Raw genomic sequence first — 24,555 nt, forward strand, 5'->3', positions numbered from 1 at the left:
CATAGAAGGTGGTTGACCAAGGAATGATATAGCCAGAATTATAGGTCAGATGTAGCGGCTCATGCCTGTCATACCAGCACTTTGGGAGGCTGAGGAGAGAGGACTGCTTGAACCCAGGAGGTTGAGACCAACCTGGGCAACCTAGTGAGACACCTGTCTCTACAAAAAAACTTAAAAAAAAAATTAGCCAGGCATGGTGGCTCCTTCCTGTAGTCCCAGCTACTCAGGAGCTGAGGTGGGAGGATCCCTTGAACCTGGGAGGTCGAGGTTGCAGTGAGCTGGCTGAGATCACACCACTGTACTGTAGCCTGGGGGACAGGGTAAGATTCTGTCTCAAAAAAAAAAAAAATGTGAAAAAAACAAAATCAAGGTTTATACTTCAGGAAGATTTCTCTGTCTACAGCATAGGCTGCTTTGGGCTAGAGAACAACAGAGAGTGGGGAGATGATATAGGAGGTGATAACCTGAGGTGCTGGGGAGGCAGAGTCCATCAGAGAGAGGCTGCAGCTGAGAATCAGATTTCACTTCCCACAACATGAAGAGGGACCCATCGTGCTCACCTTTTCAGTCTCATATAGGAAGCATGATTAGGAGCATCCATATTTATGTCTTACACAGTTGTTTTTATAACCTCACAGCATCTTTTTATATGGAAAACCCTAGACAGTTCTACTTGGTTATATAGACATTGCCATGTTAACTGTATCTAATTTTATCAGCTGCTATTTTTTTTTCTTTTTTTTTGAGATGGAGTCTCGCTCTGTCGCCCAGGCTGGAGTGCAGTGGCACAATCTCGGCTCACTGCAAGCTCCACCTCCTGGGTTCACACTATTTTCCTGCCTCAGCCTCCCATGTAGCTGGGACTACAGGTGCCCGCCACCGCTCCTGGCTAATTTTTTGTATTTTTAGTAGAGATGGGGTTTCACCATGTTAGCCAGGATGGTCTCGATCTCCTGACCTCGTGATCTGCCTGTCTCAGCCTCCCAAAGTGCTGGGATTACAGGCGTGAGCCACCGCGCCCAGCCTATCAGCTGCTATTTTAAGTGTTATTTGCTTTTTCAGTTGAAGCTTTTTTGATTTTCTTTTATTATCTTTTATTTTTTAGAGACAGGGTCTTGCTCTGTTGCTCAGGCTAGAGTGCAGTGGTGTAATCCTGGCTTACTGCAGCCTCAACTTTGTGGGCTCAAGTGATCCTTCCACCTCAGCCTCCCAAGTAGTTGGGACCACAAGCATGTGTCTGGCTAATTTCTAAAATTTTTAAATAGAGATGAGGTCTCACTATGTTGCCCAGGTTGGTCTTTAACTCCTGGCCTCAAGTGATCCTCCTGCCCCAGCCTCCCAAATAAATTGGACTTTTCATCAAAGTCACTTAATCAAGTGATACTAAAGGATTCATAATAAGAAAAAGCAGCCCATGCTTAACTACTTCCTCATTCTTGCTGTCATTTCCCACAATTTTAGATGTTTCTTTTGTTGTTAACCCCCATATTTTTTTAAGAACAAGCTGATTTGGTTATTTCCTGATTTATTAATTTAGGCTTCTGTTAACTTCTCAGAGTAGATACAGGCTGGACTCTCCCATTCCTAATCCCATTTGCCTCTTTGTCATCTAACACAGTTTCTTCATAACTTTTAGTTAAATTAATGGCTAATGTTTGCTCATTATGTCTATGCAAATATTGTTCACTGCTGAGCTGGGAAGTCTATCAAAACTACAATACCTTTCTTGGCCAACCCTTCAACTTTCCTGGAGTTAATAACTGCTTTTGTTTTTTATTCGCCTGGTTATTTATGTACCCATTGTTAATTTTTTCCAACTTCTTTAATATCTCTGTCACATACCTATCAACAGTAGGCTCTAAATACTTAAAATATATCAGTGCTGTTATTTACCTAGAGGCCTTCCTCCCAGAGCTCACTGTCCTCCTACTCTAGTCTAGCTCGCTTTCTTTCTTTCTTTCTCTGTCTCTCTTTCTTTCTTTCTCTGTCTCTCTTTCTTTCTTTCTTTCTTTCTTTCTTTCTTTCTTTCTTTCTTTCTTTCTTTCTTTCTTTCTTTCTTTCTTTTCTTTCTTTCTTTCTTTTCTTTCTTTCTTTCTTTTTCCTTCCTTCCTTCCTTCCTTCCTTCCCTTTCTTTCTTTCCTTCCTTCCTTCCTTCCTTCCTTCCTTCCTTCCTTCCTTCCTTCCTTCCTTCCTTCCTTCCTTTCTTCCTTTTTCTTTCTTTCCTTCTTTCTTTCTTTCTTTTCTTGACAGAGTTTTGCTCTTGTTGCCCAGGCTGGAGTGTAATGGCGAGATCTTGGCTCATTGCAACCTCCGCTTCCAAGGTTCAAGTGATTCTCTTGCCTCAGCCTTCTGAGTAGCTGGAATTACAGGTGCATGCCACCACGCCCAGCTACTTTTTGTGTTTTTTAGTAGAGACAGGGTTTCACATGTTGATCAGGCTGGTCTTGAACTTCTGACCTCAAGTGATCCACCCACCCCGGCCTCCCAAAGTGCTGGGATTACAGGCATGAGCCACCACACCTGGCCAGCTTGTTTGCTTTTTAAGCCTGTTACAAAGCAGTCTAGGACCCTAAGACTTCCTATCTTCTCTTACCTGTGTTGGATTTTCTATTTTCTAGATCTCACCTCTTCCTCTTTCCTTGTTTACTCCTTCATTTTGCTGGAGCCCATTTAGTAGCTTCCTAAGTAAGGTTTCATGAGACATTTATTTTTTGAGTCTTGTATGTATGAATTCTGAAATAACAGGTATAGAATTCAAAGTTGAAAATAACTTTTCTTTAGAATTTTGAAGTTTTAAAAATTGATTTCTAGCTTCCAATATTAGAAGTCTGATGTTATTCTTGAGTTAATTTTTCTAGAACTAACCTTCTACTCTTTGATAGAATGGAGTGAGAATGGGAGGGATTGAGTCTGCAGAGTGACCTGACTCTGCAGGGTGAGAAAGGGATTCCCTGTTTGCCCCTCCCCTTCATGCACACTGACCCCCTTCCTGGGGCCCAGTGCCTCCAAATGTTAAGCCTTCTGGAGTTTGTCTTCAAGGAATAAACAGAGACTCACTTGCACCCTCTATTTTCAGCATTAGGTTGTAACTACCTGCCTTAGTTACTTTCTTTCTTTTTCTTTTTCTTTTTTTTTTTTGGGGAGGGAGTCTCCCTCTGTCACCCAGACTGGAGTGCAGGGGCGCAATCTCGGCTCACTGCAAACTCTGCCTCCTGTGTTCATGCCATTCTCCTGCCTCAGCCTCCCGAGTAGCTGGGACTACAGGTACCCGCCACCACGCCTGGCTAATTTTTTGTATTTTTGTATTTTGTATTTAGTAGAGACAGGTTTTCACTGTGTTAGCCAGGATGATCTCCATCTCCTGACTTCGTGATCCGCCTGCCTCGGCCTCCCAAAGTACTAGGATTAGAGGTGTGAGCCACTGCACCCCGCCCTGCCTTACTTAAAATTCCTGAACTATCTCCTCTGTTGTTGTGTTCTCTCCCGTATGTTTTGTTTATATGAGTTAATACTTTAAAAAATTCCTTTACCTTTCAACTGGTTGGGGAGCGGGATCAGGAAATCAACATAACCAGTCTGCCACTTTAAATTGGATACCAGCTTCCATTAATGTGCCGTAGAAATCTGTCCCACGCCACTGAGTTTTTTTTTCTCTCATTTCTTGCCACTTTATTTTGGCAGGATAATTACAGGGGCATGAAAGTTGTTTTCTTGATTTTTTTGCAGGTTATTGAGAAAGAAGCAAAACATTTTATTGATGAATCTTTTAAGACGCTTCGATCCGCTGAAGCAGCATTTGACATGCTTTTAAAATTTAAGCACATTCGTTCGCGGGAGGCTGTTAATCGACAAATGATGATGAAATTTAATGATATTCTTGCACAGTACTGTAAAGAGGTAATTGAAAAATCGATAGCTGCCGCAGCATTAAAAATACACTTGGCAAAATGTGAACAATTGAATTCCACTGTTGTCTGTCTTTCCCAGCTGAATTCAGAGAAGCTAGAATTTCCCCAAATTAGCATGTTACATAATACAGGTAACCCAAACAAAGTGGGTTTGTTTATTTAGTGGAAAAATTCAATAAGAATTAAGTATATTATGATTTATTCACATTGTGGTGGGCCCTGTGTGGGTTAGTAATAATCATGGTAATAATAGTAATCATAGTTAGCCATGTCCAAGGATCATATATGTATTTATAATTAACTCAGAACAATTTACCTGGTGCTCGCATATCTCAAGTATGGTGTTAGGCACAGAGAGAGAGAGATGAACAAAACACGGATTCTGCCTTTAAAGAAGTCAGTGTCTAGTTGGAGAAATAGACCAAAAAATGCTTATAATCTGCTGGGCACAGTGACTCATGCCTGTAATCCTAGCACTTTGGAAGGCTGAGGCTGGTGGATTGCTTGAGTTCAGGAGTTGGAGACCAGCCTGGGCAACATAGCAAAACTCTATTTCTACAAAAAATACAAAAATTATCCTGGTGTGGCGGCGTACGCCTATGGTCTCAGCTACTTGGGAGGCAGAGGTGGGAGGATCACCTGGGCCAAGGGAGGTCAAGGCTGCAAGTGAGCCATGATCTTGCCACTGTACTCCAGCCTGGGCAACAGAGTGAAGCCCTGTCTTAAAAAAAAATGCTGGCCAGCCACAGTGGCTCATGCCTGTAATATCAGCACTTGGGGAGGCCGAGGCAGGTGGATCACTTGAGGTCAGGAGTTTGAGACCAGCCTGGCCAACATGGTGAAACCCCCTCTCTATCAAAAATACAAAAATTAGCCAGGCATGGTGGTGGTGCCTGTAATCCCAGCTACTCAGGAGGCTGAGGCAGGAGAATCACTTGAACTTGGGAGGTGGAGGTTGCAGTGAGCTGAGATTGCACCATTGCATTCCACCCTGGGTGACAAGAACAAAACTTTGTCTTGAAAAAAAAAAGAAAGAAAAAAATGCTTATAATCTCATTTAGAAGACAAAATGAGAATATGTGGAATGATTAGATGAGCATAAAGTAGTATAAAAAAAGGCCTAAGGTGGTCTCCTGATGTCTTAGTTTCTCAATGCTTCTGGAACTAATGACCACAGATGTAGTGACTTAGAATAACACAGATTTATTCTTTTATGGTTCTGGAGGTCAAAAGTTTGCCATGGGTGCCCCTGGGTTTAAATCAAGGTGTCAGCAGGGCTGTATTCCTTTCAGGAGTCTCTAGGGATGGTTCAGTGTGTAGCCCTCCCCAAATTCTAGAAGTTCCTGAATCCCTTTCGTCTTCAAAGCCAGCAGTGGTCACTTTCACATCAAATCACTCTGACCTCCTTTTCTGCCTCCACTTCCTGTTTTAGAACCCTTGTGATTACATAGGACCTCCCCAGAAAATGCAGGATAATTTCTCTATTTTAAGATCAGCTGGCTGACAACGTTAATTCCATCTGCAACCATGATTCTACTTTGTCATGTAACATTACATGTTTTCAGCTTCTGGGGATTAGGATGTGGACATCTTTGGGAGGCCATCATTGCGCCTGCCACACCTAATGACCCTCATGAGAGCTCAGACATGCTTCTTTTAAAAACACAGGTCTGGCAACTGTAGTCAATAATAACTTAACTGTACATTTAAAAGTAACTAAAAGAGTATGAATTGGATTGTTTATAACACAAAGGATAAGTGCTTGAGGGGATGGACACCCCATTCTCCATGATGTGGTTATTACGCATAGCATGTTTGTACCAAAACATGCCCTATACCCCATAAATATATATACGTTACCCACAAAAATTAAAAACTAAAAATTAAAAAAACCCCAAAGGTCTGCCACTGTGGTCATGTCTAGAACAGATTTCAGGATTTCTAATAATTGGATCAAACCAATATACACAGTGGTTATGCTCTGTAATTGTAAGGCAATTTGGAGCATTGCATATGTTAAAGAAAAGATTACTACAGCCAGGCTTGGTGGCTCACGCCTCTACTCCCAGCACTTTGGGAGGTCGAGGCAGGCAGATTACCTGAGGTCAGGAGTTCAAGACCAGCCTGGCCAACATGGTGAAACCCCATCTCTACTAAAAATATAAAAATTAGCCAGGTGTGGTGGCGTGGGACTGTAATCCCAGCTACTTGGGAGGCTGAGGCAAGAGAATCACTTGAAACTGGGAGGCAGAGGTTCCAGTGAGCCGAGATCACACCACTGTACTCTGGGCAACACAGTGAGACTCCATCTCAACAACAATAAAACAGATTACTACAGAGCATAAGAAAAAGTAGTAAATAATAAGTAAACAGTGAAAACACTATTCTGCATCTTAGAATATTTTTTGACATTCCACTTTTGGTTTCTTTAAATATTCAAATATTGGCTGGGCGCAGTGGCTTATGCCTGTAATCCCAGCACTCTGGGAGGCCGAGGCGGGCGGATCACGAGGTTAGGAGATCAAGACCATCCTGGTTAACATGGTGAAACCCCGTCTCTACTAGAAAATACAAAAAATTGGGCGTGGTGGCAGCCACCTGTAGTCCCAGCTACTCAGGAGGCTGAGGCAAAAGAATGGTGTGAACCCGGGAGGTAGAGCTTGCAGTGAGCCAAGACGGCACCACTGCACTCCAGCCTGGGGGACAGAGCAAGACTCTGTCTCAATCAATCAATCAATCAATCAATCAATCAATACATTCAAATCTCATCTTTCTTGGTTAACTTTGGTAACTTGTCGATGTTTATCACTTACAGAAGACATTTGATTGCTTTTCAGATTGACATCATTAATAAAATCTTTGTCCAGAACCTTGAAAATCCGCCACTGTATAAGAACCACCCTCCAGTAGCAGGTGCGATATACTGGGAACGATCTCTGTTCTTTCGGATTAAGCACACCATCCTCCGATTTCAAGAGGTACAGGAGATACTGGACAGCGATCGAGGACAGGAGGTATGTTGCTCTTGCTAGAATTGGCTCCTTTTGTATTTGATGTTTTTTTTTGTTGTTTGTTTGTTTGTTTTTTTGAGATGGAGTCTCGCTCTGTCACCCAGGCTGGAGTGCAGTGGTGCAATCTTGGCTCTCTGCAACTTCCACCTCCCAGATTTAAGCAATTCTCCTGCCTCCTGAGTAGCTGGGGCTACAGGCATGCACCACCATGTCCGGCTAATTATTTTTGTATTTTTAATAGAGACGGGGTTTCACCGTGTTAGCCAGGATGGTCTCAATCTCCTGACCTCATGATCTGCCCGCCTTGGCCTTCCAAAGTGCTGGGATTACAGGTGTAAGCCACCGCACCTGGCCCTGTATTTGATGTTTTAATCCTAGACTAGCTTTCCTCCCTGATCCCATCCAGCAGAAGCATTAGATCAGGCTGCTGCTGCTGTGCAGCAGGCTATGTAGAGTGGCTCATTTGAGAAGCAGCTCAATTTCAGACCCACGCCTGTAAGTTAGAGGGTCTTTCTGTTATCCTTGCATTCATGCTCATATTAAACTATCTTTTGTGTTCCCTCTTTTTCTTTTTCTTTTTTCTTTTCTTTTTTTTTTGAGACGGAGTCTTGCTCTGTTGCCCAGGCTGGAGTGCAGTGGCTGGATCTCAGCTCACTGCAAGCTCCACCTCCCAGGTTTACACCATTCTCCTGCCTCAGCCTCCCGAGTAGCTGGGACTACAGGTGCCTGCCACCTCGCCCGGCTAGTTTTTTGTATTTTTAGTAGAGACGGGGTTTCACCGTGTTAGCCAAGATGGTCTCGATCTCCTGACCTCACGATCTGCCCGTCTCGGCCTCCCAAAGTGCTGGGATTACAGGCTTGAGCCACCGCGCCTGGCCTCTTTTTCTTTTTTTTTAAGACAAGGTCTTGCTGTGTTGCCCAGGCTGGAGCGCAGTGGCACAATCACAGCTCACTGCAGCCTTGACCTTCTGGGTTTAAGCAATCCTCCTGCTTCAGCCTCCTGAGTAGCTGGGCCTACAGGTGTGGGCCACTACGACTGGCCCATTTTTGTATCTTTTGTAGAGATGAGTTTTCACCATGTTGCCTGCCCAGGCTGGTCTCAAATTCCTGAGCTCAAGCAATCTGCCCACCTCGGCCTTCCAAAGTGTTGGGCTTACAGGCGTGAGCCACTGCGCCTGGCCTGTGTTCTTTCTCTTTGGCATCTTAATACATAGGACATCTTCCAGATTGTGGTCATGTGGGCTTCATCCTGTACGTAATTTTCAGCTTCGTTGGAGGATGCCTACCATCTTTTCGATATGATCCCACCCCTAGCCCATTGATTTTTATCTGTTACACAGCAGAGGCTGCTAAGCCACTTCTTTGAAGATCCAGATAGTCAATATTTTAGGGGTTTGGACAATTTCTCTGCAATGACTCAACCTGTCATTATTGTAATAAAGTATCCCCCAGATAATACATTATGAACAGGTATGGCTGTGTCCAATAAAACTTTATTTATGGATGCTGAATTTGAATTTCATATCGTTTTCTTGAATTATATAGCATTATTGTTCTTTTGCTTTCCTTTTAATCATCTAAATCATTTTCTTCTCTTCATGTAAAAGCTGTTCTTAGTTCATGGGTGTAGACCAAGGCAGTTCATGGACTGTAGTTTGCAGAAGGCTGCCAGTCAACCTAAATTTCAAGTTATACCAACGATATTAGTCCATTTTGCTGTAAAGAAACTGGGTAATTTGTTAGAAAAGAAGTTTCATTGGCTTACAGTTCTGCAGGCTGTACAGGAAGCGTAGCCTTCCTGGGAGGTCCCAGGAAACTCCCTATCATGGCGGAAGGCGCCATGGGGGCAGGCATCTCACATGGTGGGAGTGGGAGCGAGAGAGAGTGAAGGGGGAGGTGCTGCCCACTTTCACATGAGCAGATCTCCCAAGAACTCACTCAGCATTGCCAGGACAGTCCCAAGAGGGGTGGTGCAAACCATTCACTAGAATTCTGCCTTCATGATCCAATTGCCTCCCAGCAGGCCCCACCTCCAACACTGGGGATTACAATGCAGTATGAGATCTGGGGAGGACACAGATAGGTGCTATATCACCATCGCAGACCAACTCTCCAAGCTTTGGGAAAATTTATCGACTTCCTTTTTCAAAATGTGTTTATATATAATATTAATATATTTTTGTATTATATTATTTAATATAACTGTATATTAATAATTTATTATATTAACAATGTTTAATTATTATATTTGTAATTTATGTATGCAAAATTATGTAGAGAGATATGAAAAAAGTTTATATATAATTATATAAAAATGACCATGTGCAGTGGCTCACACCTGTAATCCCAGCACTTTGAAAGGCCAAGGTGGGCAGATCATCTGAGGTCAGGAGTTCGAGACCAGCCTGGCCAACATGGCGAAACCCCATCTCTACTAAAATACAAAAATTAGCTGGGCGTGGTGGCGTGTGCCTGTAATCCCAGCTACTCAGGAGGCTGAGTCAGGAGAATTGCTTGAGCCCGGGAGGTGGAGGTTGCAGTGAGCTGAGATCGTGCCATTGCACTCCAGCCTGGGCGACAGAGTGAGACTCAGTCTCCAAAAAAAAAAAAAAAAAAAAGGTATATAAAAATAAATGTTTATGTATAGTAATTTATATATTATATTTATAATTTATATAAATTGTCTGTGTAGAACGAGATGAAAAATGTTATTTTCAAGGACAAAATGACAGTTGCTTGAATTCTTTGACAGGTCAAACAGAAATATTTGGAAGTGGGTAAGACGATGAAGGAGTATGAAGACAGGAAGTACGAGCAGTGGATGGAGGCAACGGAGCAGGTGCTGCCGGCCCTCATGAAGAAGAGCCTTTTGACCAAGGTGCGCTGCCCACGCCCTCATTCCAGATTGCCACGTGAGACCGTGGCGTCTGCCACATTTTCTCAAGGCTTGATTTGTTGACATTCATGAAGTTGGGTCACTTTCCAGAATCAAAGACAAAGAAGGGCTAGGGAGGGAGGCGAAAGGAAAGAGTGGAGATGGCACGATGCTATGGTTAGAACATGGGCTGGAAACGGGCAGCCCTACTGACTCCTTGGGCAAGTGGCTGAACACCGAGCCTCCGTTTCCTCATTTATGAAATGTGTTTTATAAATCAGATGATGTAAACAAGCAAAGGGCTGGTTGAGCCATATATGAAACAGCTGACAGTTGGCCGTCTTTAACCTGCAGAAAAATGCCCCTGATTCATCCTCTTCTTTAGCGCTGGGCCTGGCACTTAGCGAATGCTCCATTAATGAACACCTGCCAGTAGGGAGGAAAGATGCAGCCTGGCAGTTTTAGGTCTTTGGTTCCTGAAATCCTGATGTAGGGACCAAAGCAAGTGGAGGGGGCCAGGTGGGACGCCTAGGGAACAGGTGTGCTCAGATCCAACCAAAGAGGCAACTGTTCCATGTCAGATTTTCCAGTGTTTCAAGGCAGAAGGGATTTTTAGGTGAAATTGCTCCATTTTCAAATGCCGGCGACTGAATTGATTCTTTAAAATCTCCGTTCACCAAACAAAGTACATATTCCAGCCAGTTCCAGCCAGCACCCCCGTCTGTTGGGGATCAAGGGCCCAGTGTTGATCTTTTTCATGTTCACTTTTGGTGTGGGTTGTGTTGATCCAACTGTCTCTGGGACTGTCCTGGCCGTGCTGATGGAATGTGTCTTCCACAGTCTTCCACCGCTGCGGAGGAGCCTTTGACTTCAGAAAGGGGAGCTGTTTTTGCAATCAACTTTTCACCTGCTCTCAGGGAGATTATTAATGAAACAAAGTACTTAGAGCAGCTGGGGTTCACTGTCCCTGAATTAGCAAGAAATGTTGCGCTCCAGGAAGACAAATTCCTTAGGTAAAAACATTCTTCTTTTAAATTAGCAGTAAGCTTTTTGGTCTTGGGACCCCTTTACACTCTTAAAAATTATTGAGGACCCCTCCGAAAGTTTTTGTTTTTGTGGATTTTATCCTGATGAATTCTTACCACGTTAGAAATGGAAGCTAAGGACTGGGCATTGTGGTACTACCTGTAGTCCCAGCTACTCGGGAGGCTTAGGTGGGAGGATTCCTTGAACCTGGGAGAGTTGAGGCTGCAGTGAACCATGATTGCACCACTGCACTCCAGCCTAGGAGACAGAGCGAGAGCCTGTATCCAAAAACTAAATAAATAAATACATAAATAAAAGAAAAAAATTGAAGCTAAGAAAAGTTTAAAATATGGGGCTGGGTGCAGTGGCACACGCCTGTAATCCCAGCACTTTGGGAGGCCAAGGCAGGTGGATCATGAGGTCAGGAGTTCAAGACTAGCCTGGCCAGCATGGTGAAACCCCATCTCCAAAAATACAAAAATTAGCTGGGCATAGTGGCTCATGCCTATAGTCTCAGCTACTTGGGAGACTGAGGCAGGAGAATTGCTTGAACCTGGCAGGTGGAGGTTACAGTGAGCCGAGATCGCACCACTGCACTCCAGCCTGGGCAACAGAGCGAGACTCCATCTCAAAAAAAAAAAAAAAAAAAAGAAAAGAAAAGTTTAAAATAAGGATCAAAGGATCAACAATAGTAAACCTATTTCACGTCATATAAATAACATCTTCAATGAGAAGTAACCAATATTTTCCAAAAAAGAAAGTTAATGAGAAGCGTGATGTTTTAAATTTCTGCAAATCTCTCGGTCAAGGTTGGTCTTGATTGAGACCATGGTCTTTTGTAATCTCCTGACTGCAAAAGCTTTTGATGAACTTAAAGGTGGTCTCCTCAGGTTTCTGACATTCCCGTTGTGTGCAGGTACACAGATGGGATACAGCGCATGTTGGATCATTATCACACGCTCATAGGAACGTTAAACGAGGCAGAGTCCGTGCTTCTCAACGACCATTCCCAGGAGCTACTCCGAGTGTTTAGGTCTGGATATAAGAGGTTGAACTGGAACTCACTAGGTAACGTCATTCATCGATTGATTGCCTTTTACACTTGGGGATGCAAAGTGATTCTTTTAGGTTGTTTTATTTGAATTACCATTTTCATATGTTTATAGACACAATTAACAATTTTTGAGGGTTAAGAAATACACGTTGCGGAACTTAGAACTCATCTCCAGGCTGTCGTTGGGATGAAGATAAGAGGGGTGACATTTTCACACTCTGCAGACCCAAAGCACATTTCTCCAAAAAGAAGGTCACCTTTACTTTTTTTTTTTTAATTAAAAATTCAATTTGGAGGTAATTATAGATTCACATGCAGTTGTTGAGAATTACTACAGAGGGAGCCTTTGTAACCTTTAGTCATTTTCCCAAAGTAGTAACGTCTTGCAAAACTAGAAGATCACAACCAGGATACTGACATTGATACAGTCGCGATAGAGAGCATCTTCACACCACAGCGAGTTCTGTCAAGGCCACTTCCCTCCTAACCTTGCCCTCTCCTTAATCCCTGGCAACCAGGAATCTTTATTCAGTTTCTGTAATGTTGTCATTTCAGGGTGTTATATAAATGAGATAACACATAGCCGTTTTTTGAGTTGGCTTTTCTTGCTCAGCCTAAGTCTTCAAAGATCTGCCCTTGTTGTTGCATGTGTCAACAGTCTGTGGATTCTTGAAGAATACTCCACGGTATCAATGTACCATAGTTTGTTCAGCCTTTCACCTTTTGAAGGACAGCTAGGTTGTTTCCAGTTTTGGCTCTTATGAATAAAGCTGCTATAAACATTTGTGTACAGGGTTTTGTGTGAACATGAGTCTTCACTTTTTCTGGGATAAATGCCCAGGATTGCAATTGCTGAGTTGCACAGTAGTTGTGTGTTTAGTTTAAAGTTGTTGTTACTGTTGTTGTATTGAGATGGAGTTTTGCTCTTGTCACCCAGGCTGGAGTGCAGTGGCGTAGTCTCGGCTCACTGCAACCTCCACCTCCTGGGTTCAAGCGATTTTCCTGCCTCAGCCTCCCAAGTAGCTGGGATTACAGGTGCCTGCCACCACTCCTGACTCACTTTTGTACTTTTAGTAGAGACAGGGTTTTGCCATGTTGTCTGGGCTGGTCTTGAACTCCTGGCCTCAAGTGATCCATCCGCCTTGGCCTTTCAAAATGCTGGGATTACAGGTGTGAGCCACCACATTCAGCCTTTTTTTGTTTTTGTTTTTGTTTTACTGTCATGCTGTCTTACAGGGTGGCTGTGCCATTTTACATTTCCATCATCCATAGATGAGTGACTCGGTTTCTCCACATCCTGGCCAGTTTTGCTATCACTTTTTTTTTCTTTAATGTTGGCCATCTGATAGCTGTGTCATGATATCTCATGGTTCTGATTTGACTTCCATAATGGCTAATGGTGTTGAGCATCTTTTCATGTGCTAATAAGCACAAATGCGTCACGTGTATGACTTCTTCAGCAGCATGTCTTTTTCTGTCTTTTGCCTATTTTCTAATTAGATTGTTTGTTTTCTTCACTGTTGAGTTTTGAGCATCCTTTGTATACTCTAGATACTCATCCTTTATTGGATGTGTGGTTTGCAGATATTTTCCCCTACTCTATAGCTTTTCTTTTCTTTCTTATAGGAGGGCCTTTGGTAGAGCAAAAGCTTTACATTTCAATTAAGTCCAGCGTATCCATTTTTCCTTTAATGGGTTCTACTTTTGCTGTCAAGTCTAAGAATCACAAGTTTTTTTCTCTCCTGTGGTTTTTGTTTCTAAAAAGGTTATAGTATCATGTTTCACAGTACAGCCTGTGATCCATTTTGGGGTTTTTGTTTTTATAAAGTGAGACTGATCATAAGTACTGAGCCCGAGTTTACTGTTCGTGTTCTTGCTGTTCATCTAAGCTCCAGGCCAGAGGAGGTTGCAGGCAGGTGGTGTGGAGTGGAGGGTTCACAGAGCTCCAGCAATGAGAAGATAGCACGGCTTGATAGTCCCTTTCTCCCCATGGTGCTCCAGCCAGGACTGTGTAACATTTGAATAGAAGAAATGCATTGCTTGGTTGATTCTGGGCTCCGGAGTCCTTGTCCCAGTCCCTTAGGGTTCAAAGTGGATCTGTGCCACCCCAGAGACCCAAGGGGTTGGAATGAGCAGGGTCTTTCCTGGGAAGGGATGCCAGTATTAACGTCGCAGACATTGGTAGGGGGGATGTGGAAAGACAGGGTTGGAAGCCAAATGTCTTTCTCTCTTTCTTCAAAGGTATTGGTGACTATATAACTGGTTGCAAGCAGGCCATTGGGAAATTTGAGTCTCTCGTCCACCAGATTCATAAGAATGCAGATGACATTTCTTCCAGGCTGACATTAATAGAGGCCATAAATCTCTTTAAATATCCAGCTGCTAAAAGCAAGGAAGAACTCCCAGGTAGATCTGACTTCTGGGTTCTCCAGTTATGGAATTAATGAAAAAATATATTGTATATACATGCATGTGTGTATATATATATGTATCTATACATATGTATTTGTATATTCCACGAATGGCATAAAACCATTTCTAATGCTCTCAGTCATTTACTTGAAAGAATCATGGGTAGCTATTACTTTTTGTCATGTTTTATATATTGCTTAGTTTGACCAATTCATGTTTGTTTGTTTGTTTTCTGAGATGGGGTCTCACTATGTTGCCCAGGCTGGTCTTGAACTCCTGGCCTCAAGTGATCCTCCCACCTCAGCTGCGAAAGCCTATAGTACTTTGTTGATAACTTTGTAACAGTAAAGCGAGTTGCAGTTTTTATGGGCTCACATTTACTTGTCCAAGAAAGATACTTTAAGTGGTCTTAGACTAGCCAAAAAGGAATTCAAGATATGTCAACAAGGAATTGAAGAAAAACAAGATTGCCTAAAGCTATAAAAGCCACCTTTTGGATGTGTGTAGCTGGTTGTCATTTATTTGTTGCTTAGCGTGTGTTCTGATATTGACTTGTGTTCTGCTTTGGGCCAAGGTTGGAGGCTGGTTTTGTTTTTAAGACATGCAACTCATGTTTGGATTGCCTTTTCGGTGCTGCCCTTCCCTGTGTTCATGGACAGCTCTAAAAGACGTCTTTTTCTCTAGGTGCGAAGGAATTTTTTGAACACATTGAGCGAGAAAGGGCCAGAGACGTGGACCACATGGTCCGGTGGTATCTTGCCATTGGACCGCTGCTGACTAAAGTTGAGGGCCTGGTCGTCCACACCAACACAGGCAAGGCCCCCAGGCTGGCCTCCTACTATGAATACTGGGAAAAGAAAATTTATGAGGTCCTGACAAAGCTCATTCTGAAGTAAGTCCATCTTGTTGCATGTTTTAAAATGGTGCGTGTAGATTAAAACAGTTGACAAATATGGACAGTTAGAGGGGGTGGCAAGGTGGAGAATGAAAATCAGACGGACGGTCAGGCGGCTTTCTGGCTGAAGGGCACTCACAGAGTGGAGGGATGACCTTCATGATCTTGTGAGGACCCTCAACATTCCAGAAAAGAAAGGATCCCTCTCCCCACCTCAGCTGTCTGAAACTTGTGAGCCTGTGTTCAGCTGGCAGCAGAGAATCACTGTCACTCAATACTGACCAGAATCCCAGAGGACTCCCCCATTCATGTTGAGAGTGACAGACGTGAGGGACACACGACCCATTCCCTCTTCTGCTGGTTTCAAGTCGACCCCTAGCTAGCGCGGTCTGTGCGTGTTGAATGCCTGTTGCATGTGCCAGCCTCTGACACGCCAGACTCTGTCCCTTCCCTCCTCGGCCTCACCCTCAGCAGCCCAGCCAGGCCAGCTGGAAGCTGAGTGACTGGACCCCATCGCGTTGGTGGCCCACAGACTGTTCTGGGGTGTAAGGCTGATAGTTTAGGATCATTCTAGGAAACCAGCCTGTGAAATCCATCACCGTTACTATTACATCTATATTGTCAAGAGCAGTGTTCGTTTTATCACACAATGTCTTCCTTATGAAGGGAACTCCAGAAGAAATGACTCTAGTTCCTTCTTTGACCCCAGCCTCACATTTTTCTTTTTTCTTTTTTGCTTTCATTTTCTTGTTTGGTTTTTATATGATGCAGACTCTATGAATTGTTGACTTCATAGCTTTCCCTTTCACTTTGGCTGCTAGGAAGCTTAGAACCAAATTTATAGCCTAAATGCAGCAGTACTTATGATTATGATTTATATTTTTAGTCTCATCCGAACACGTAGGAAAGCTCACCTTGCACCATGTTCTGTGCTGGACTCTTTCCAATTCTCATCCCTGTTTTACAGAGGAGGATACAGAATCTTGGCAGGTTAAGTGACTTGCCTGGGACCACACAGCCAGTAAGAGAAAGGACTGGGATTTGAACCTGGGCAGTCCGACTCCAGTATCATTTCCTGAAATGGTGTCTAATTAGTGTCTTCTTCCTTTCTTATTTTACCCCACTTTGATTTTAGGATCTCTTACTGCAGTTAAAGTATCTTTGTGAGCTACTAAAAATCTCTTTTGGGATAATACACTGAAAAATAAAACAAAAACCTTTGGTCTTCTTTTCTGGGCCCAGTTTGGCAAACTTCTCTAAGTTGATCCCCTAAATAATTCTGTTTTCTACGTATTTCATTTATTCTCTGTTACTGTTTTTAACTTAGATTCCTAAAGCAGTCCCTTACATGGAGCTACCTCCTATAATGTTTCCCTTACTAACATGCAATGTTTTCTTTTGATCCATTTATTAACTCATTCATTCATCTGTTCATCCATCCATCTATTCATTCACTCATCCATCCACACATTCATCCACACATCCATCCATCCATCCATCCATCCATCCATCCATCATCCACCAATCCATCCATCTGTTCATTCACTCATCCATCCACATATTCATCCACACATCCATCCATCCATCCATCCATCCATCCATCCATCATCCATCAATCCATCCATTCATTCACTCATCCATCCACACATTCATCCACACATCCGTCCATCCATCCATCCATCCATCCATCATCCATCAATCCGTCCATCTATTCATTCACTCATCCATCCACACATTCATCCACACATCCATGCGTTCATCCATCCATCCATCCATCCATCCATCCATCCATCATCCATCAATCCATCCATCTATTCATTCACTCATCCATCCACATATTCATCCACACATCCGTCCATCCATCCATCCATCCATCAATCATCCATCAATCCATCCATCCATTCATTCACTCATCCATCCACACATTCATTCACACATTCATCTGTCCGTCCATCCATCCGTCCATCCATCCATCCATCATCCATCCATCCATCCGTTCATTCACTCATCCATCCACACATCCATCCATCCATCCATCCATCCATCCATCCATCCATCCATCCAAGGTTTAGTAAAGCCTGCCCTGCACTGGCTGTTGGATTAGACTCTGGTCACAGACAAGGCCCCTGTATCCTTGCAGTTTCTCTAACCTCATAGAAAAGGCAGGACACAGGGAAACAGACGTAAAAGAGATGAGTTCTGTAAAAGAAATAAAGCAGCATGGTGTTCTGGGGAGAGAATGGAGATGCTGCTGTAATTGGGTGGTCAAGAAAGGCCATGGAAATGCCACATTTTAGTCGAGACCTGAAGATGAGGAGTGAGCTGAAAGTGGGAAGAGCTTTCTGGGGGAAGCTAAAAACTGCTGTGAAGACCCACAGGTGGGCCTTTGGTAAGCGCAATAAACAGAAAGAAAGAAGGATGAGATTGAAGGAGGGGATAATGCTGGAGAGGCTGGCAGGGGTGGATCAGGTCACAGGCAGCCTGGGAAGAAGCCATGGCAGGGAGCTTGCATTTTATCCGGACAGCCATGGGAGGCTGCTGGAGTGTTTTCAACTGGAGAGAGAGGAGGAGAGGGAGGAAGAGAGAAGCAGGAAGAGGGCGAGAGAGAGAGAGGTGGAGAGAGAGGGAGAGGGAGAGAGAGAGAGATAGGGAGGGGGGAGAGGGAGAGAGGAAGGGAGAATCCTGGAGAGGGAGAGAGAAACAGGATGAGGGAAGGAGAGAAGTGGAGAGAGAGGGGAGAGAGAGAAGACAGAAGTGGAGGGAAAAGGAGAAGGAGGGAGGGAGAAGGTGGGGGAGGGAGGTGGAGTGAGAGGAAGAGGGAAAGAGAGAAGGAAGGAGGGAGAGGGAGGAGTTAGATGTTTTTGTTTTGTTTTGTTTTTTGAGACAGGGTCTCACTCTGTCGCCAAGGCTGGAGTGCAGTGGCATGTTCACGGCTCACTGCAGCCTCGACCTCCCCATCTGAAGCAGTCCTCCCACCTCAGCCTCCCAAGTAGCTGGGACCACAGGCGTGTGCCACTATGCCCAGTTAATTTATTTTAATTTTAGAGACAGGGTCTTGCTATGTTGCCCAGGCTGGTCTCAAACTCCTGGGCTCAAGTGATCCTCCCACCTCAGCCTCCCAAAGTACTGGGATTACAGGTGTGAGCCACTGTGCCCCACTAACTATTTTAAAATAGTGTCTCTGGCTGCCATATGAATTACTGGATGGAGGTAGGCAGGGGGAGGGGAAGCAGGGACACTAGTCTGGAGGCTGATAAAGTTTCATCCCTGGGTGTCACATCTGCTTTGGTCTTGGAAAGGATGGAGCTGGTGGGGCAGTCTGGGTGGGGATGTGAGTACTCCTTTTTCCTTACCAGAGTTGAGCAGCTTTTGGAAGTCATTGTTATTTAACTATTTTCCAACCGAAAGTTAACTCAGTTTTCCAAAAGTAGGAATGAACTATTTGTATAAATTTAGTGTAAAAAAAGAATATTTTAAATAAGACTCACTCCAGACTGTCCAGGACAACTTAACAGTATGCCGTTGCCTGTATCTGTGATTTTTGTGGCCCTGGTCATTTCTGTCCATTGCTTGATGTATTTTACTCTAGTGGGTACTGAGTCTTTCTCGTCAACCCCTCTTAGGAATTTGCAGTCTTTTAATTCTTTGATCCTTGGAAATGTCCCTCTGTTCCAAACTGAAACCATTCTGACGGCGCCTGAGATCATCCTTCATCCCAACACAAATGAGATCGACAAGATGTGCTTCCACTGTGTCCGGAATTGCGTGGAGATCACCAAGGTAAGAGCGGAGGTGCCTGCGTCCTTGCTCAGATGGTGTCTCAGGATGCCTCTGCCTCCCACAGTGCTGGGACTACAGGCATGAGCCACTGCCCACAGCCCAAGGTGGAATTCTTGACTTCCTGCCTTGTGACTTGGTCATCCCCCAGTTTTCCCCACTTCAGAAAATGGCACCAACATCAACCCAATTGCTTGAGCCAGAAACTCGTCCTTATTTCTTTTTCTCTCACCCAGCCCTGCCCAGCCCATCGGCAAGTCGTCCAAACATACCTCCCATCTGTCCTCTTCTCTCCTGTCCCCCCAGTACCTTCCTATCCCAAGTGGCCATCACTGCTCTCATGGACTGTCTCGGTGACTTCCCAACAATCCATTCTCCACCGCAGGTGGTCAGAATTACCTTAAACAAATACAAATCAGGCCAGGTGCAGTGGCTCATGCCTGTTATCCTAGCACTTTGGGAGGCTGAGGTGGGAGGATTGCTTAAGCCCAGGAGTTCCAGACCAGCCTATGCAACAAGGTGAGACCTCCATCTCTACCAAAACTAAAATAAATTAGCTAGGTGTGGTGGTGCACACCTGTGTTCCTAGCTACTTAGGAGACTGAGGTGGAGGATTGCTTGAGCCCAGGAGTTCAAGGGTACAGTGAGGTATGGTTGCACCACTGCACTCCAGCCTGGGCAACAGAGCAAGACCCTGTCTGTAAAAACAACAACAACAACAACAACAACAACAACAACAACATATCATTTCGTGTCATCCCTGGTGTAAACTGCCCCACCCACCCGATGACTTAATTACACTTAGAACATAATCCAGATATCTTTGTGTGGTCTATGAGGCCCCCATGCTCTAGCCCCTGGCTGCCTTTCTGATCTCAGTCCTACAAGGATCATGCTCCCTCACACTGCGGCTTGACTGGCTGCTGATTTTACCCCCAGCAGGTGCCATGGGTTCCTCTTGCAAGGATTTCCGTAGCTGTTCCCTCACCTGGAACATTCTGCTCCCCTGACCTTCTTGTCCTCTCTCTCCCATCAGCCCCATCCCATCTTCTTCCTACCATGTACCACTCCCCAGTTTTTTCTTATTTTTTCCCTTGCTTTTGTATCTATTGCTCCCATCAGGCCACTAGAATGTAAAGGGATCCATGGGCATACAGACCGTGAGTGTTTTGTTCCCTTTAGAATCCCCAGCACCAAGAACATCTGGCACACAGATGGTTCTCAGTAAATGTTTTTTGAACGAACATCTGCTGGCAGATAACCCAAAGTTTATGTCTTACCCCACACTGGAAGACAGCCGCCCTTGTAGGTATGGGCATCGCTCCCGCAGCACGCTGGCATCTTCCTCTTCACTTGGCTTCTGCAGCAAGTCAGACATGTTTCAAGCATTTTTAGGGGCATAAAAGTAAGTATAGAAATCAGAATAGGGAATTTCATTTCACTCTACTTAAAAAGTTGATGAATAAGGCCGGGCGCGGTGGCTCATGCCTGTAATCCCAGCACTTGGGTGGCTGAGACGGGCGGATCATGAGGTCAGGAAATCGAGACCATCCTGGCTAACATGGTGAAACCCCATCTCTACTAAAAAAAAAAAAAAAATTAGCTGGATGTGGTGGCGGGTGCCTGTGGTCCCAGCTGCATGGGAGGCTGAGGTAGGAGAATGGTGTGAACCCAGGAGTTGGAGCTTGCAGTGAGCTGAGATTGCAACACCGCACTCCAGCCTGGGGGAGAGAGCGAGACTCTGTCTCAAAAAAAAAACCCAAAAAACTGATGAATAAACAGTACATGTTTTATAATCCATGCTAAGACAGTTATTTATTAAGCCTCTGTTACATAAATTCTCTTATAGGTGCTATATCTTATAGGTGCTATGTATGTTTCCTTTGTAAGGGAAACAGCAATTTTTAAGGGGTACATAAATAGGAAAGTTGGCTTGTAAAACATTATGAATATTAATCACAATATTTCATGCCAACTTAACTTTCCTCCTTACTAATAGATGGATTTGAGGCTTGTAGTGAAGCCTGTATTATTTTAGCTTCATAAGTTTCTTTTAAATGAGAAGAATTTTTACTTATTCTCTTAGATAACGTTAGAAATGTATTTCATTAAAAAGATCTCGGCAAATGAGCATGCATGACTAGGCCACTTAATATGGTTGAACTCTTCGATCTTCAGGATTCCTATTTCATGGCAGAAAATAATGAGCCGAAGTTTTAACTGGGTTCTGAATTTTAGCTCATCTACTAAGTGGAAAATGATAATACTATTCACCTTCTAGTGCTGTCGGGAGGATTAAATTATATAACATGTGTGTACAGCTTAGTGTACTGTTTGGCGATCAGTAGCTCTGAATAAATGTTAGCTATTAGTATTAGTATTACCTTTTTTTTTTTTTTTTTTTTGAGATGAATTCTTGCTCTTTTGCCAGGCTGAAGTGCAGTGGTGTGATCTTGGCTCACTGTAGCCTCCACCTCCCGGGTTTGAGTGATTCTTCTGCCTCAGCCTCCCGAGTAGCTGGGACTACGGGCATATGCCACCACGCCCAGCTAATTTTTGTATTTTTATTTTATTTTTTGAGACAGAATCTCGCTCTTTCACCCAGGCTGGAGTGCAGTGGCACAATCTCTGCTCACTGCAAGCTCCGCCTCCTGGGTTCATGCCATTCTCCTGCCTCAACCTCCCCAGTAGCTGGGACCATAGGCACCCGCCACCATGCCCAGCTAACTTTTTGTATTTTTTTAGTAGAGACAGGGTTTCACCATGTTAGCCAGTTTGGTCTCGATCTCCTGACCTCATGATCTGTCTGCCTCAGCCTCCCAAAGTGCTGGGATTACAGGTGTGAGCCACTGACCCTGGCCTAATTTTTGTATTTTTAGTAGAGACAGGGTTTCACTATTTTGGCCAGGATAGTTTTGATCTCTTGACATCGTGATCCGCCTGCCTCTGCCTCCCAAAGTGCTGGGATTACAGGTGTGAGTCACCACACCCCACCTAGTGTTAGTATTACTATTATTAGTAATATTGGAAATAGAAGTATTAGGTCGGTGCAAAAATAGCTATGGTTTTTACCATTAAAAGTATTGGCAAAACTGCAACTACTTTTGCACCAACCTATAGTAGCTGTTATTCACATTTTACAGATGGTGAGCCTACTGTTCAGAGAAGTAATGTGTAACATATCCATGGTTTGCTGTTAGAACTCACGCTTGATTAAAACAGAGCCTTGGCTGGGCGCAGTGGCTCACGCCTGTAATCCCAATACTTTGGGAGGCTGAAGTGGGCGGATCATGAGGTCCGCTTGAGACTATCCTGGCTAACACGGTAAAACCCCGTCTCTACTAAAAATACAAAAAATTAGCCGGGCGTGGTGGCAGGCACCTGTAGGCCCAGCTACTCGGGAGGCTGAGGCAGGAGAATGGCATGAACCCGGGAGGCGGAGCTTGCAGTGAGCTGAGATTGTGCCACTACACTCCAGCCTGGGCAACAGAGCGAAACTCTGTCTCAAACAACAACAACAACAAAACAAACAAACAAAAAGGAGAGCCTTAACTCTACAACAGGGAGATGTCAAATTAACAGATTTGTTCTGGGACACTAAGCAGTCAATTTGCCTGAATATGTGTTTTTTCCTCTGTATATATGGTTTTTAAAACTCATCCATAGTGTAGTTGGCTTTTATTTCATAACAAACCACTTCAAAACTTACTGGCTTAAAGCAATAATCATTTAACTCTGGGTTCTGTGGGTTGGGTTCTGCTGAGCAGTTCTTCTGGTCTTGGCTGGGCTCACTCATGTGTCTAGCAGTTGATGACCTCAAGCACAGCTCTGATGGCCGGCGGCTGGGATTCTCCCGTATATGGCCTTACGTAATGTAGTAGGCTAGCTCGAGCTGGTGGTTGCAAGGTTCTGAGAGAATGAGAGCAGAAGCCACAGGGCTTTCTAGAATCCTTGGTTCGAACTTGCATAACACCACGTCCACCCCTTTCCATTGGTCAAGTTAAGCCACAAGGCTCGCTCCGGAAGGGAAATAGGCTCCATCTCTTGATCAAAGGAACAAAGGATTATGGTAATTTTTAAAGTGATTTTCCATTACTGGCAAGACTTATTACTGAATACTAATATGTACGTTGGAGGCAAAATAGATACTAAAATACTGTCTTTTCTCCTAATTCTTACTTTGCCAGCATTTTGTTCGTTGGATGAATGGCAGCTGCATAGAATGCCCCCCTCTGAAGGGGGAGGAAGAAGAAGTTGTTATAATAAACTTTTACAATGATATCTCTCTGAACCCTCAGATAATTGAACAAGCTGTTATGATCCCCCAAAATGTCCACAGGATTCTGATCAATCTTATGAAGTATCTACAAAAATGGAAGCGGTATAGACCTCTCTGGAAATTGGACAAAGCTATTGTGATGGAGAAATTTGCCTCCAAGAAACCTCCTTGTGTAGCATATGATGAAAAATTGCAGTTCTATTCCAAGATAGCCTATGAGGTTATGCGCCACCCTCTAATTAAGGATGAGCATTGCATCAGACTTCAGCTCGGGCATCTGGCAAACACAGTGCAGGAAAATGCCAAGTCCTGGGTGATTTCGCTTGGAAAACTTCTCAATGAGTCAGCAAAAGAGGAGCTCTATAGTCTCCATGAAGAGATGGAGGTACTCAATCGCTGTGTGTAATTGAACTACTTTTCGTGTAAGTTGAGTCTTCTTTTGCGTCATTACTGTTTTTTCTGTGTTTGCTTAGTGTTCTTTGCACTTTCTGTTATAGCACCTGGCCAAAAGCCTTAGGAAGATCCCCAATACCCTTGAAGATCTCAAGTTTGTCCTTGCAACAATTGCAGAAATTAGAAGTAAATCTCTAGTCATGGAACTAAGATACAGGGACGTCCAGGAGCGATACCGTACCATGGCAATGTATAACCTCTTTGTAAGTCAACTTGTATTTTCTTATGCATTTAACAATTGGATTGACCACTAATGACCTTTTTCAGAAATGCTTCTCAAGTATACTGCCATTGATTCATTTTCAAGTAAGTGACTTTAAGTAATACATTGTAAATGTAAAGCAATGCCACAGTTATTTAGAATAATGAAAATATAGAGTATTTTTCAATCTGTATGGCTCGAACGGATTGATCTGTAACTATACCGTTTCCATTCTCCCTCTTCCTTTCTTCTTTTTTTTGTGTTAATTTCCTTTAATAGATAAAGAGCTCTTGCAAAAATAAGAAGAGAGTGAAAGATTTAAGATGATAAAAGAAACCAGTAGAAGATAATTCAATCAGTCTTGCTTTGTTTAGGGTTGTTAAATTTGGGTTCTTAGGATCTTTCAAAGTCAGGGATGAGTTTTAGGATTTCTGGGTTCCCCCTGAAATTATATGGAAATTTTATATACTGTATGTTTTTCTGATGATGAAAGAATCTCAAGTTTTTGGCCCAGGTCTACTGCTCAGCAAGGGCGTTTGAGAACGCCACATCCTAACCACTAGGGCTGCAAGGGGCCTGGTGTTTGAAGCAGTCGAGCAACAGAAATGCTGAAAGACAAACTTCATGCACATCCTGATTTATTCATAGCAATTTGTTTCTCTT

At 43.7% G+C, this 24,555-nt stretch overlaps 1 protein-coding gene across 1 annotated transcript in view; it reads left to right on the plus strand.

The window, feature by feature from the left end:
* The window catches only part of DNAH10 (dynein axonemal heavy chain 10), a 175,620-nt gene that overhangs the window by 29,463 nt on the left and 121,602 nt on the right, over nucleotides 1-24,555 (plus strand). Inside the window, exons 12-21 of the mRNA XM_008005149.3 lie at nucleotides 3,727-3,897; nucleotides 6,746-6,922; nucleotides 9,672-9,797; nucleotides 10,635-10,807; nucleotides 11,737-11,888; nucleotides 14,116-14,280; nucleotides 14,971-15,178; nucleotides 18,805-18,961; nucleotides 23,146-23,622; nucleotides 23,735-23,893. Coding sequence (XP_008003340.3) covers nucleotides 3,727-3,897; nucleotides 6,746-6,922; nucleotides 9,672-9,797; nucleotides 10,635-10,807; nucleotides 11,737-11,888; nucleotides 14,116-14,280; nucleotides 14,971-15,178; nucleotides 18,805-18,961; nucleotides 23,146-23,622; nucleotides 23,735-23,893 — 1,965 coding nt within the window. The remainder of the gene's footprint in view (nucleotides 1-3,726; nucleotides 3,898-6,745; nucleotides 6,923-9,671; nucleotides 9,798-10,634; nucleotides 10,808-11,736; nucleotides 11,889-14,115; nucleotides 14,281-14,970; nucleotides 15,179-18,804; nucleotides 18,962-23,145; nucleotides 23,623-23,734; nucleotides 23,894-24,555) is intronic.

This window comes from Chlorocebus sabaeus, chromosome 11, assembly GCF_047675955.1.
Source record: "Chlorocebus sabaeus isolate Y175 chromosome 11, mChlSab1.0.hap1, whole genome shotgun sequence".
NCBI classification, from domain to species: domain Eukaryota; kingdom Metazoa; phylum Chordata; class Mammalia; order Primates; family Cercopithecidae; genus Chlorocebus; species Chlorocebus sabaeus.